This window comes from Pan paniscus, chromosome 12, assembly GCF_029289425.2.
Source record: "Pan paniscus chromosome 12, NHGRI_mPanPan1-v2.0_pri, whole genome shotgun sequence".
NCBI lineage: Eukaryota > Metazoa > Chordata > Mammalia > Primates > Hominidae > Pan > Pan paniscus.
The window spans coordinates 39,154,756-39,170,767 of record NC_073261.2 but is presented as its reverse complement, the minus strand read 5'-3'; the positions used below and the strand labels follow the sequence as shown (position 1 = coordinate 39,170,767).

Here is a 16,012-nt window from a genome sequence, read left to right as displayed (position 1 = left end):
AAGCGCCTTTGACCTCAGTGCCTGCAATGCCAGCCTGCCCATTTCCTGGGTGTTTTGAACATAGGAGGTGGCCCGAGGAGCCCATAATTCTGCTACAGGCAGGGCTGCAGAGGGAAAGTACTTGGGTTTGGGCCCAGCTCTTCTTTATACCTGATGTGGAGCCTTGGTGAGCCTCTACTTGCTTATCTGTTAAATGGTCACAACATTTTTTGCCTTGTGAAATAATTGTGTAAACGAATCACAACCACAATGAGATACTATCACACACCAGTCAGAATGGCTACTATTAAAAGTCAAAAAATAACATGCTGGCAAGGTTGCAGAGAAAAGGAACATTTCAGACTACTGGTGAGAGTGTGAATTAATTCAGCCATTGTGGAAAGCAGTGTGGTGATTCCTCAAAGAACTTAAAACAGAATTAACATTTGACCCAGCAATCCCACTACTGGGTATATGCCCAAAAGAATATAAATTGTTCTACCATAAGGACGCATGCATGAGTATGTTCATTGCAGCATTATTCACAATAGCAAAGACATGGAATCAACCTAATGCCCACCAACAGTAGACTGAATAAAGAAAGCGTGGTATATATACACCATGGAATATGATGCAGCCATAAAACAGAATGAGATCATGTCCTTTGCAGCAACGTGGATGGAGCTAGAGGCCATTATCCTAAGCAAACGAACACAGGAACAGAAAATTAAATACTGTGTGTTCTCACTTATAAGTGGGAGCTAAACAATGAGAACACATGGATACTAGTAGGGGAACAACAGACACGGGGGCGTAGTTGAGGGTGAGGGTGAGAGGAGGGAGAGGATCAGAAAAAATACCTATTGGGTCCTATGCTTACTACCTGGGTGATGAAATTATCTGTAAACCGAACCCCTGTTACATGCATTTTACCTAAATAACAAACCTGCACATGTACCCCGGCATCTAAAATAAAAGTTAAAATTTTTAAAAAAAACTTTAAGTGGTTATTGTAAAAATAAAAAAATTTAAAAAGAATTGTGTAAACTGTCAAGTCCTTCAGAAATGTGACACTCATATGACAGGGGATCAGAGCACTTTGCATTTGCATCTGTCAGATGTCCCAGAGGTATGACCAGCGAGGACCAATTTTTCAATCTCCTGGCTTGGGGACGAGCTTCCTTCCCATCTCTCTGGGCCAGTGGGTAGTGCCTCCATTCCCCGGTTTCCTGAAGGTGCAGCTGTGTCTTGTGCAGTGCTGAGGCTTCATCTCCTGCTCCAGATGGCAAAACCCAAGCTCCTGGCCATCTGAGTAATTTTCAATTCTGGCAACCACCTCAGGTGCCCCAGACTCAGCTCACTGCTTACTGCTCTGACTTTTAGTTCCTTCTGTGTTCCTAGCATCTGGGATTTTCCTTTTTTCTTGTGACCTCAGCTGAAAAATTATTATGCTTCAACCTGGACACTCTAGCCATGCTGCGGGAAGAGTTTGCGTCAGCTTCATTGGCCATGTCATTGGTCCTGAAAGTCTTGTGTTTTTACTATGTGCTGTTTTCAATCCTTTTGGTAGAATTTCAGGATGTGAAAACTGCAACAAAAAACTATTTAAGGATATTTCTAAGACTTATTTTCTATACACCAATTTTGTTTCTTCAATTATGGTAAGTTCTTTAAAGAATTCCCCTGTAACAGCTGTACAGTATTTAGAATGAGACCTGCTCTAAGGAACCATTCAATATCCTTAGCATTTTTAGAGGCTTCCCTGCTAAAAGAACCCATGGGGAGGAGCAAAAATAAAAATATTCTAAACAAAAATTGTGGGTGGTGGTTTGCACTGTCGAATTATACTACACAGAAAAGTGTATTGAATGAACAATCTTTTCCTTTACATGATAACTTGTTAGGAATGTCCTTGTTGTATGACATGAGGCCTTCCCATGATTTACCTTAGGACTCCCACCAAGCTCTCCTTTACATGGTAGAGGGTAGAGCCCGTGGATGGCGTGGCAGGCAGTGGCAATCATATGTCAGCTGATGTAATCAAGACAGAACCCAAAACTTACCTGCAAGCCTGGTTCATTAGGTTCCTATTTTGGCTGTAAGAGCTAATACTGTTTATTTGTCCCATGTCCCTTGTCCCTGAGGGTTGAATGTCCAGTTGGTGGTTTAATGTCAGCCTGACACTTTAAAGAGAAATATCTCCCAAGCAATCCTGGACCAATTTATCACCCCTGTCCTGCAGCCCTGCAACCTCTCTGCTTTAAAGCCATGGGTAATCAACCCTTCAGAGCCACGGCGGCACTGCCCTGGCCTCCTTCAAAACTCAGAGCTTTGGTTCCTCTCCATGAAGCCCTCCTGAGGTCTCTGCCTTCTCTGCACCCCTAGACCAACATCCCCAAAGCAATTTCTATTCTATTCTAATACACTAATAATGATAACAGCTTTCATTAATTTAACACTTGGTGCTTTCTCTGTACTATCTCATTGAATTCTCAAAATAATACTTTAAGACAAGCAATATGTTCCCATTTTTCAGTTGAGAAAACTAAGGTATAAAGAGGTCCATAACTGCCTCCATTTGCCCAGATTGGAAGTTGCCAAGTAGAAACACAAATCCAGCCTGCTGGACTCCAAAGCTTGTGTTTTTGACTTTTATTATTTCCATATTATAATTTTTAAAGATATAGCTTGTCTTCTCGCTTAAAAATTCTTCTAGACTGGAGCTTAGCACTACACTTTTCATGGAGTATATGACTAGAAAATGTTGACAGGAAAATAGTCTAGCCACCACTGATTTCTTGAGTCATTCATTGATGGGTTACTGTTGGTTCAGAAATGTCTTTTTATTCCAGAACAAAGAGCCTGACAGTCCATGTGCACGAAGAGAGATCTCAAGAAATTAAAGATCCTGGGGTGGCTGCTGGACTCTTGTGTTTATCAGAGGTTCAGTGTAAAGCATATATACTGAATCCCAATTCTTCAAAGCAAGGATTTACAGTTCTTCCAATACTGTATTTACTGGAATTACCCCATCTGGGTCATGCTGTAATTACGTATCTTGTGTTTCATCATAATCACAAGCATCATCCTATTCCCTCCCCTTGGGTTTCCTTCTTCAACTTCAGATCCTGCTGAAGCCACAAGACATCAGATGACTTACCCACTGCTTAATTATTCACTCATCAAGCATCCTCTGACCTATTATGTGAGATTTGTGCGGGGCTAACATTTTGAATGTATGAAAAACTTGCTATCTAGTAGGAAACATAAAGGGAGTTAAAGCTGCCTTTTGAATAGGATGAAGTTTGAATAAAACTTCAAAATCTGGAGAATATTTGAATTAAGAGCAAGAAGAAATTTTCTGGTCAGGGAAGAAGTCAAGATGCTTTCATGAAGAAAGAGCGAAGCATGCAAAAGCACAAAAATTGCTGCAGAAGCAAGGCCTTGACTCAGGACAGGATAGAGAGGAGCATGGGAGAGTCTGAGTGGGGAGATGGATGTGGGAGCTGGAGAGGGGACCACACTAGCTAGTGAGAGGGAGGTGGACTGGACCATGCTTTCCCAGAGTGGGCATATATCAGCAATTGAGATGGTTTTAGATGGTACGTGGATGAATATTTTTAATATTAATAATTAAGCATTTAGTCCAATATGTGTTAGAAGAATATAGACCAACTTATGATCTCATGGATATTATTGCTTAGAATATGGTCAAGCATTTTTAGGGAATCATTGAGAGAAAAATAGTGCATAAAATAGTACAAGAGCGTTATCAGTCAGAGTCCAATATGGAAGACAGATATTAACCTAGGCATTTCAAATGAGGGAATTTAATACATGAGATTGGTTACCTGGAGTGGAAAGAGCTGGGAGAGCAGAGGAAGAAGGATTCAAAGCTGCTAATGCCTGGGCTGGAACCCAAGTATCTACAACTGCTTCTACAGTGTCTTCAGTTCTGGATTCAATAAAGTGGCGTCACCTCCACCAGGGTTTGAACCATGAAAAAGGTGCTTCCTCTGCTCGGGCTGCTGGGAGCTAGACCCACTGCATGGCTGCAGCCACAATAGCAACCACTAGAATTTCCAGCAAAGCTGCAGAAGGAAGATTGTCTCTTACTTCTGACTTCTAATTCCCACTGAGCAGGTGATTGGCATATTCTAGTCCTAGCAGAGACACAGCTAGCAAAGAAGTCTGGAAAATATAATGTGTAGACACCATGATCCCCAAATACAGAATAGAGTGATGAAGTGAGGGTTAGGAGCTGAGACATGCAGGTAAACAACTGGCACAGGGACACACAAAGATAAGACAAAAACTAAAATAGTGAATCTGATATGCTAGTGACAAAATTTTGGATTTGCTGCGGTAGGTAATGAAAAGTCAGCAAAAGTTCTCAAGCAGAAGAGTGACATGGCCAGATCTGTGATTTTTGAAGATTACTTCCAAGGCAGCAGGAAAGATGGGATGGGGGGAGACCTGGAGGTACAGAAATGGGTTAGGAAACTCTGGCAAAAGTTATGGCAAGAGAGGATGAGGACCTGAATTTGGGAGTAGGCAGGAGGGTATGAATTGGAGGGACATTCTGTAACTGTAACAGAGAGCATTTGGGGGTCCATCATAGGTGGGCATGAGGGAAGAGCAGAAGCTGAAGACACCCCTGGAAGCCCAGCTTGGGTGACCATGCGGATGTTAATGGCACCCACTAAGGAGAGCGATGTAGGGAGAAAAGTCATCCTTGCCCCTCCTTTTGCCCCCTTCTCCTAGCTGGAAGCATTTCTCTTCACTCTGAACTGTCCTGCTCTAGATCACTGGGCCTCTTATTTTTTAGACCACTGTATCTTACAACCTCACCTAGGTTATGCCTTCCTTTCCTCTGGACACTAAGGTGCTCGGTGGCAGGGTACAGGGATTCATTTTGTCTCCCCTACTGGTCTTTCCTGGTCCTTGGCACAGACAGGCTCAATACATGTCTGGTGAATGAAGCAATGGCTGTAATATTGGGACAATGGCCATTTGTGTGTTTGCACACTACGCCTCCCCCTCTCCTCCAGTTCCAGTAGATCGTCTGTCCATTGCCACGTGTCCTTAAAATTCTGAGAGCAAAACCCAACATCTGTGTTGACAGCTCAACAGAAATAGCTAAAGCCAGATGAAAGTTGTTTAGCAGAATTCATTCAGGCTGCTGATCCCTGCACCAGGCTCCCCTTACCCAATGGGATTTCCTGGTTTCTGAAGCTCAGGACAAAATATACACAGTATGGGCTCAGTAAAAATTTATTAAGCTACAGTGAATCAGTCTCTGCTTGAAAATTTAGCATCTTCTCATTTAAACAATTGCTTGAAGGGTCTGTGACCTGGAATAACCAAGAAGTTTGAACTTATTTGGATTCATGAAGAAATAGGTTGGGGGGCAGATAACCAAAATATCTATCACGTTTTTTCACTTGTTTTTTAGAGACGGGGTCTTGCTCTGTTACCCAGGCTGGCTGGTAGCAGTTTTGATTACAGATCAATTACCTAGATTATAGACCATCTGTGATTTGAATGGCTACCGTGTAGCCATTACCAAGGATGAATGAGTTCTGTTGGTAATGACTTGGAAATATTTTCCAAAAATGTACTGTTAAGGTAACAAAAGGTAGTTACAGAAAAATATGTAGAATGATTTTATTTCAGTTAACAACCCAGTAACCAAAATTACATATGCCATACACCCATACACATCCACAAAGTCCAGAAGGGCACATCCCAGACTGTGAATAGTGGTTACCTCTGAAGAGAGCAGTGGGAAGGGAAGGGGAATATAAAGATACTTTTTACTTGTTTTATTTGATTTTTTCACAATATCTTCACATATTTCTTATATGATTACTTTTTTTTTTTAATGAGGCAGTCATTGCTTTGTGAGAAATATTCAGTCCACTCTCTCCCTCTTCCTGAGAAGGATGAATGCTAGTTCCCAACTGTAGAGATGAGAAAAGCCGCTGCCCAGCCTCCTTCCAGACCTGGACCACAGTCGCTTGTCTCACTAGGACTCAGAGGTGCACTGCTGTAGAGTCACCGCATTCCTCCAGCCGGTCCTTGGCTGTTACAGCCACACACACAGCTAATACTTGCTGAATGCTCACTGCTATTAGGCACACTATATTAATTTTCCCATTTACAGTACATTATAATTCATTTTAGAGATAAGCACTCTGGGGCACAGAGAAGTAAGGGAACTTAGCCAAGTTCTCTCAGGGCAGAAACAGAGGAGCCAGGATTCAAACCCACAGAGTCCAGCTCCAGAGCATGGACCCATCCCTACCAGTCACATTGATGCAAGATGAGAAGTCAGACTCCATCTGATTTCCCAGGTGGATTATGATCCATGGGGATTCACACTCACCAAACTCATAGGAAACTTGTATGGAGACCAGGCCAGATGGATCCATTCATGTCAAAGCTGCTCCAATCTTCTTCTCTTTATTAGTACTAGACCTAGGAATGATCCCAGTTAGAAGAAACCACTGTAAATCCTTCATCAGGATGCTTCCCATAAATGTGCCAAACATTTGGGACTGCCTCACATAAATGGTACCTCACCAAATGCTCCATATAGTTTTTGATCTGCCAAGATCTCAGAGTGGAAGATTTCATAACTGAGCTTTCCTGCAGCATGGCCAATAGGCACAGAGGTACTGAAGGCTCCATTCGGTCGGAGGTTGAAGGGAAAATCTTGAGGTGCCCTGAATTATTATCTCTCCCTTTATGCCTCAAACTCTGGTTGAACTATTAAATTTAAAACATTAGAAAATTTGATTAAGAAGCAAAGTTTTCAGAAAGCACAAAAAGCAAATTTTCTACTGCTTACTTTCAGTCTATTGATCTATTACTAGGAGGATTTCAACTTTTAGGAAATATTAATCATAATATTAAGTCAAGGGTACAATGAGAAAATTGGACAGGGAGGTTTGGGTTTGTAATGACATTTCTTTTTCTATTTTCTTCTGCTTATTACTTGTGTAAGTTTCTTGAGGGCAGGGACTGTTTTTATTTGTATCTCTGGAGCTTAGCAAAGTTGCTGAGATTAGAAGGCACTGAGAATGTGCTTATTGAATGCCTGAGTGCACGGATAAGAATAAAACAAATGTCTCCAGTTTCATCTACAAGTGCTTCTTGGCAGGATCTTTGATTACACATAAAAACAAATGCCTTGCACAGAGTGAAGATGAGAGAATAATTAGAGGTCTACGAGATAGAGCCAAGACTCTATTTAGCAATATTCTTATAAGCATCTCATAGAAACTCTAAAGCCCACTGCCCTAGATGGGAAGTGGCCCCAGGGAAATTGCCTGGGAAGTACAAGATTGCATGATGCAGGCAGAGCTCACAAAATGCACATTGTCCATTGAGAGTGGGAGTGAGATAGATCACCCCATCTGCTGATAGGTGTGTGTATGTGGGACGGGTTAAATCACAGGTTCAACTTTGACCCCAAATTCCTCTTTGACCAAAGCTTTTGACAGTTAGGTTAAATTTCAACTAATATTATTTGACTACACTGCTCCCTTATAACTTATGGGACTGGAAGCTGTCAGCCTTCTTTGGATGTTTTTACTGAAAGTAGCTCTGATGGGAATCGTTTTCCAAAGTCAGTGCAAAGTGAAACCCTAGTGTTTTGGGAAGGGGCAGGATTAGCCATGATAATTAGGATTCAAACCTTTATTTACAGAGATAAGCGGGATAAATGGGACCATTCAGGGGTTTCAAACCATTCACTTGACTCCTTTTCCAAATAAGCCAAAGTGGACAAACTCCTGACCCTGGTTTTTGTATATATTTTTGGTTAATATCAATTGAAAGGCTGATTCAAAGAGACTTCGAATTCCCGAAGACTATAATAAAATGATGAAACCTTATCCTACGTAGCACAGCTCACCAAGACTTACTCATGTCCAACTACCTATTTGGTAGACACAATGTATACACTGACTTCCATTTTACCAGAAAGAAAACTGAGACTCAGAGAGGAAAGTGTCTTGCCTGAGGCCACACAGCCGGGAAACAGCAGAGAAGGCAGGTCTTCTGAGAATAATCCTGAACGGTCTCCACTACGTTGGAGATGCCTCCCTTTCATATCTTTATCCTAAATGCAAGGCAACTACTAACCCAGGAATGTTTCTGCACATATCTATTAATGCAGCAGACACTTTGGTTGCTTCCTAGCATCCAACCCTACCCATCTTCCTTGCTAACAAAACACAATCTTTTTCATATACCAGCAGTATATGAGGGCTCTAATTTTTCCATGTTTGCCAACTGCTGTTACAACTCCATCTTTAGTATAGCCATTCTAGTGGGTATAAAGTGGTATTGCATTGTAGTTTTAATTTATATTTCTCCCGTGACTAATGATCTTGAGCATTTGTTGGCCAATTATATATCTCCTTTGGGGAAAAGTCTATTGAAATTCTTTGCCCATTTTAAAGCTAGATTATTTGTCTTTTAGTTGTTGCGTTGCAAGAGATCGTTATATATTCTAGACACAAGTTCCTTATCAGATATATAATTCGCAAATATTCACTCTCATTTTGTGAGTTGTAATGGTGTCCTTTGAAGCAAAAAAAAAAAAGCTTTTAATTTGGATTAAATTTAATTCATCATTTTTCTTTTATTATTTGTGCTTTTGATGTTGTCTCTAGAAACCATTGCCTAAACCTATAGACCATAAACTTTTAAAGTGTTCATTGATAACAGTCAGGTTGAAATCTATCGTCTTGCTATTTGTTTACTATTTGTCCCATTTAATGTATTCTTTATTTCTTTTCTCTGTCTTCTTTTGGTTTACTAGATATGAAATATTTATTATTTTTGTGATTCCTTTAGGGTTTAAAGTACACATCTTAACTTATCACATGCTATCTTTAAGTGATAATATGTCTTTTCAGATATAGTACAAGAACCTTACAGTTTTCTTTCCTTTCTTTCTTCTTTCTCTTTCTTTCTTTCTCTCTCTCTCTACCTTACAGTAGTTTTCTTCCCCTTCCTCCCTCCTCCCTCTTTTCTTTCTTCCTTCTTTCTTCTTTCTTTCTTTCTCTTTCTTTCTTTCTTTTTTTTCTTTCTTTCTTTTTCTTTCTTTCTTTCTTTCCTTCTTTTTCTTTCCTCTCTTTCTCTCTCTCTTTCTTTCTTTCTGAAGGAGTCTTGCTCTGCCACCCAGGCTGGAGATCAGCAGCATGATATTGGCTCACTGCAGCCTCTGCCTCCCTGGTTCAAGTGATTCTCCTGCCTCAGCCTCCTGAGCAGCTGGGATTACAGACACCTGCCATCATGCCCAGCTAATTTTTGTATTTTTAGTAGAGACAGGGCTTTACCATGTTGGCCAGGCTGGTCTCAAACTCCCAACCAAAGGTGATCCACCTGCCTTGGCCTCCCAAAGTGCTGGGATTACAGGCGTGAGCCACCACATCCAGCCCTTACAGTAGTAGACTTTAATTTCTTCCCGCTAGAATTTTGTGCTACTGTTATCATGCATCTTACCTTTATGTATGTTATAAACTTCAGACTACATTGTTATTATTTAGGTTTAAATGACTATCTTTTAAAGAGATGTAAATAATAATTAAAATTTCATCACATAGTTACCATTTCCTTTGGTATTCATTCATTTTGTGTATCCAGACTTCCATTTGGTATCATTTTCTTTCTTCCTATAAGACTTTAATATTTCTTGTAGTGTGGGTCTGGTGGTTATAAATTCTTTCAGCTTGTTTGTCTGAAACAGTCTTTATTTTGCCTCCATTTGTGAAAGGTAGTTCTACTGATACAGAATTCTGGGTTGACAGAGTTTTTTTTCATTCACTGCTTTAAAGATGTTGCTTCACTCTGTGCTTGTGTTGTTTTCTATGAGAAGTCTTCTATAATTTTTATCTTTATTCTTCTAGGTAACATGCCTTTTCTTTTGGCTGTGTTAAATATTTTTCTCTTTATCATTGATTTTTGAACAATTTGATTATGATGAGCTGTGGTATAGTTTTTTCATGTTTCTTGTGCTTGGGGTTTGTTGAGCTTCTTGGATCTACATGTTAAAGGCTTTGGTTATTATTTCTTCAAATATTTTTCCCATACCTCTTTCTCTCTCCTCTCCTTTGGGGGCTCCAATCAGACTTCTATTAGCCTACTTGAAGTCTTATAGCTCACTGCCTCATAGCTTAGTAGAGAAGGCAGGAAAGCGAGTTGGCTCTTCCAAGTGCAATGTATCATATGCTGAACAAGAGAAATGTCCAAGGGGTTATAGGCACAGAGATAAAGGGCACATGACTTGCCTGAAGGAAAGCTGGTGGGATAAGTCAGAGGAAACTTCACAGAGGCAGCTCTGTTTATTTTTAAAATTCTATTTGTCTCTGTGTTTGTCATTTGGTATAGTATTTACTGCTGTGTCCTCAAGTTCACTAATCTTTTCTTTTATAATGTCTAACTTTTTTTTTTGAGACAGTTCTTGCTCTGTCACCCAGACTGGAGTGCAGTGGTGCAATCATAGCTCACTGCAGCCTTGAATTCCTGGGCTCCAGTGATCCTCCCACCTCAGCCTCCTGAGTAGCTGAGACTACAAATGTGTGCCACCACACCTGGCTAATTTTTAAATTTTTTTGTAGAGACGGGGTCTTGCGATGTTGTCCAGGCTGGTTTTGAACTCCTGGCCTCAAGCAATTCTCTTGCCTTGGCCTCCCAAAGTGCTGGAATTACAGGCATGAGCTACCATGCTTGGTTGCTAATATTCTTTTAATACCATCCAGTTTATTTTTCATCTCAAACATTCAGACATTGCAGTTTTCATCTCTAAACATTCAATGTGGTTTTGTTTGGTTGGTTTTTAGATATTTTCTATCTTCACTTAACATGGTAAACATATAGAATACAAGAATAGTAACTGCTTCAATATCCTTGTTTTCTATTTTTAGCATATTCGTAAATTTTGAAAAGGTACAGTTGATTGAATTTTCTACTCTTTATGGCTATTTTTTCCTGTTTCTTTGCATGTTTGGTAGTTTTTTATTGGATGCCATATGTTGTAAATTTTACTGTGTTGAGTAGAGAATAGTTTTGTATCCCATAAATATTCTGGGTCTTTTGCTCTGAGATGCAGTTTAGTTACTTTGAAATACTTTGATCTTTTTAAGTCTTGCTTTTAAGATTTGATAGGTAGGACTGTCTGGCCAGGGCTAATCCTTCACCTAGTACTAAGACAAGACGTTTTAGCATAATGTGTTCAATGCTCATAAATGATGAGATTTTTCATTTGTGCTGGTAGAAACAGGCGCTATTCCTGGCCCTATGTGAGTGCCAGATACTGTTACCCTCTTATCCTTTTGGTTGGTTCTTTCCTTAGCCTTGGATAATTTCCTTGCTGATCTGTTGTCTGGGGACTACTTGAAGATCTGCAGATCTCTGGAGTTCTTACCTGTGCATCTGTCTCCTCTCCAGTACTCTTTTCTGCAAACTCTTGCTGACTTGGTCTTCCTGAACTCTTAGCTCTGTTTCCTCAACTCAAGGAATTAACCACAGTCTGCCTGGGTTTTGCCTAACTGTGCCATAACCTAGAAACTCTCTCAAAGCAATAAGCTGGGGCAATTGTAAGATTCTCATAATTTATTTCCAGGTTCTCAGAGATCAGTTTCCTTCATTGTATGATGACTAGTGTCTTGGAACCTATTTTATGTAGTTTGCTTTTTGGTTGTGCCATGCAGAATGATTAATCTTGGCCAGAAACAGGAGTTAAAATTTTTTTGATAATCATATTATCTTCAAGTAGCAATAATCTTAGCTCTTTCCTTCCAATTCTTCTATATATCATTTCATTTTCTTGCCTTATAGTCTTGGCTAAAACTGCCAGAACTGTGATAACAATAATGGTAATAGTGGATTATCTTGTTTTATTCTAAATTTTAAAGTTTTCTTGCATTTTTAACTATGGCGGTTGGTGTAGGTTTTAGCCAATCAATTCCACTTGCTTCCTTATTTTTCATTTGAGTCCAAGGGATCTCCTTAGTGCAAATGTATGCTAAGCATTGTACTTTAGGTGCTGGGTGTAGAAAGAGCCAGGTGATAGAGTCTTTGAGGAAGGGAGCTCAGAGTTTAATAGGGAAGGCAGAAAATCAAGTCAGCTTTTTCAAATGCAGTGTGTTAGATGCTAAACAAGAGATACATCCAGGTTACTATGGGCACAGAGATAAAGGGCATATGACTTGCCTGAAAGAAAGAGAGTGGGAGAAGTCATGGAGGACTTCACAGAAATGGTAATACTTAGGCCTAATATTGAAGGATAAACAGGAGTTCAACAGTCTGACCAAAGGGGAATAGCACTATGGGCAGAAGGAAAAGCATATACCAAGCAGAAACGTGTGAAAGCAAATAGTCAATGTGACTAGAGAAGTGAGTGCTTGAGGAAATAATGGGAATGAAGTCAGGTCTTTATGGTTTTTGGATAATTTTTAACTTTTATTGTGGAGAGTATCTCTTTTCTGAGTTGATCTGTGAATCTTCTCTATTGAAATATAGGGCATATAACCCTGGAAAGTATATTGCCTATTCTCATTGTTTTATGGTTTTTTTGTGTTAACCAGATGAAGTGATAAAAGAAGTCTAGCAGAATAAGAAGACCTGGGCAGGGCACAGTGAAGAGGGGCATTTTAGCAATCCTGCTTTATACCCCAGTGTTTCCGGTTTTAAAAATTCATAAACCAATAACATTTTCAAAAGAATTTTTGTTGCAAAGATGTTAAAATATAAAACTAATAATTACTATAGATGATCACATCATAATATAAATAACAAAAAAGGCAAGAAAGGCATAATCTGAGCCCGGTTGGCAACCTGATTCTGATTTGCTCTGTAACCCAGTCACGATGTAACAGTTGGGTTTCCAGGTTCAGAATGAAAATATAGAACAGCAGGCTGATAACAAAATTAATATCTTTGGCAGGTAAGTCTTCTTATGTGTGCTTCGCGGTCAAACCAGGTCCTCTCTACTTCTCCACTCCCATGTAGGCGGCCTCCCACTCTAGGATGGGAGGAGTGCAGAACAGAGGTCAGGAGCCCGGTGCCAGCATGTATGTCCCAGTAGGGTGGCTCACACCTTTAGTGACCCTGAGCCTACTTTTCCTATCTAAAAACTTGGCCCTGTGACCATTGACCATTTGGCCATGAGCCACATATCGTAATAGTCTTATTCAGATTGCGAAGCAGCAATCTAATCAACGGCTCTTTTGATTAGACCTGGATGAAGTCAACACTCAATTCCAGAGGCTTCCAGTGACCCTAGAAAGTGGGCAGAGCTGTACCATGGCTCCCCTCTAGGTGAAAGGTCTCGTCAGTCTTGACAAAGTTGACTAAGGACGTTTGAACCTATGACTACACAGATTGCCTCACCTCTTCCCAGTAAGTGTGAACTCTCCCAACCCAGTTTTTCATTTACGTGTCCATGGATGGAATGAGGAATTAGCACCGCAGCCATTATCAAAATCATTACTATAAGAAATTTTTTACTTCTCTAGAAAGGCCATTTATTCTAGGATCTGAAGGAGAAGGGTAGAGCTCAGGTCACTTCCTCAGGCTGATCCGTTTATCTTTCCTGATAGTTTCTGATAAATGCAGCCCTTTTGAGATATTCTGCTTTTTTATTGCCCTGGATGTCCTTGGTCACTCAGCACACCCAGGATGCTTAGCTAATATTATCTTGGTGAAGGTGGGGGAGATTGGTGTCCTGTTTGTATCTGCCAAGTTAGTGACCAGCTCTTCATCCCTGCAAAAGGCAGTATGAGGTGCTGGTTCAATGCATATCAGAAGACCACCCACAAGCTGGGATTCTAAACCTGCTGTCTAAAGCGAGTTGTGTCCTCTCACCAGCCAGCTTGCCCACAGCATCCAAAATCCAGATCATCCATGAATGTCAAAGTTGACAGATCTTTGAGGACATTAATTCTAAGAAATTATAACTAAGAGTCTTTAGGAGCCTAGAGAGCCCAGAAACACCTGAATTATGTGTAAAATTTCAGATTACATTTTTCTGTTAAGGCTTTCAATAGATTCTCAAACTTAACCTTCCCAAAAGTTCAAGAAGCCTTGACTTAATGCAATCCCTTGTTAACTAATGAGCAAACAGAGAAGTGAAGTAATCTGCACAAGTAACACAGGTAGGAAGGAGTGGAGCTGGAAGAGAACTTGGGGTCTGCTACATTCCACTCTCTACTCCCACTTGGAATCTAGAGCAGAATTCCCCAAAGTGGTCCACTCAGTTCCTATATCAAGTTAAACATTCAGACGTCTAGGTCCATCACAGACCTACTGAGTCAGAGTGTCTCAGGACAGGGCCTAGGTGTTTAGCAAGCTCCCCTGGTGTTTTGGGGACACACTAAAGTTTGGCAATCCAGGACCCTTCCCCAAATTAAAAAACACACAAAAAAGATAAAGTAATGAGATGGCTGTAACCAGTTTCAACTCTTTTAGCTACTTTCTCCACATTTCTAAATGACATGTTTTTATAAGCTTTCTTTCCTCCTCTTCCCCATTTTCCTCCTCATTTTCCTTTTAGCTTAAGATATTATCACCTGATTTATTATCATGGAAATTAAGGATCACGAGACTGATTTGGTTTTCAGGTGCCCACCTGGGCACACCCCTATCATCTCCATTTTCAGGGAATGCTCCAGAATCACAACTGACTTACCCCACTTCACCTGTCACAGCAGGTTCAATCTCTGTTTATCTGGGAAAGCACTGGAGAGCTGCTCTATGACCCATATTCCTAGCTGCCTTCCACAGCTTCCCTGATCCCACAACACACTTAGGAATCATTAACAAACCTCAGTAGGAACATGCAGGTAAGGGAGGGGATCTTTGCATTCTCCTGATTTGCAAGGTCCACCTGCAACCTCTCTGCTACCCTTCTCCTATGCTCCAGTGTTTTCATTCCCCTGCCTGCACACTTTCCACTGTATATCATCTTCCCAATTCATCAGTGTTGATAAAATACTCCATAATTTTTCATTGGTTGTTCTTTCATTTATGTTCACTTTTTTTTAAAAGGGTCCTCTGCTAAGGACTCAGTAGTGTAATATTCTTTGTTTTCCCTGCTTAGGATGGGATGGTTCACATTCTCACCACAGACACCTGCAATCCTAGCTACAGGAGAGCCCCTTGGCCCTCACAGGCCCTGAGTGTAGTATAGAGAGCTGCCTAATGTCCCAGAGAAGGAATTTACTCTGGGTCACATCCTCCTGCTGGGACCCAAATGCTACAACATGGCACAATTTTGAGAGTGGAGCCAACACCACACAACATCCTGCTCTGGGATACCTATCCACTCAGAGAGCTGCAGCATTACAACCCTGGCTGGACCCAGCAATGCGGCTGTGTTCCTAGCACCCAAGCCCCTGCAGTGGCCTACACCCCAGGGAACAGAGAGTTCAGCACCTCAGGGAGGCTGCTCCTAGGACATAGGGAGCCAAAACATATGTTCCACAGAATTTGAGAGCGACCTGCTTGGGACCACCGCCATTGGCTGTAGTCCCACTCCCTCCAGAGAAGGGGCTGCTGTGTACCTGTATGAGCCATCTGGGGGCCCAAAACCCAGCCTAACTGGGCCACCAGTGCCATCACAGGTGCTCATGCATACTGCATGGGGGCCTGAGGACTGGCTGTCTGCCCAGACCACCACAGCCACTGCATATATCTGCACTTGTTGCCCAGGGCCCAAAGGACTGGCTTTCCTGGACCACCACTGCCATTGCAGACACCTGCATATGCTGCCCAAGAGGCTGAGGACTGGCCTTCCTGGACTTCTACCACCATTGCTCACACTCTTACATACCACCTGGGGGCCCAAAGATTGGCCTGCCTGGCCTGCTGCCACAATCATGCCATCACCACTTTGGACACTCATGTGTCCTAGCCAGGGTCCCAAGAACTAGCTCACCCTAACTGTTGCTGTCATTTCAATTGCCTGATATGCTTCCTGGGGGCCCAAGGACTGTCCTACTCATCTCACTGCTATTGC

At 41.3% G+C, this 16,012-nt stretch overlaps 1 protein-coding gene across 3 annotated transcripts in view; it reads right to left on the bottom strand.

Moving 5' to 3' along the window:
• FABP1 (fatty acid binding protein 1) overlaps positions 1-16,012 on the bottom strand; it is a 47,508-nt gene that overhangs the window by 8,945 nt on the left and 22,551 nt on the right. Inside the window, exon 2 of one of the 3 annotated variants that reach the window (XM_034953515.2) lies at positions 6,368-6,459. The exons of the other annotated variants lie outside the window; for them this stretch is intronic. Coding sequence (XP_034809406.1) covers positions 6,368-6,413 — 46 coding nt within the window. The 5' untranslated portion in view covers positions 6,414-6,459. The remainder of the gene's footprint in view (positions 1-6,367; positions 6,460-16,012) is intronic. 3 annotated transcript variants of the gene reach the window in all.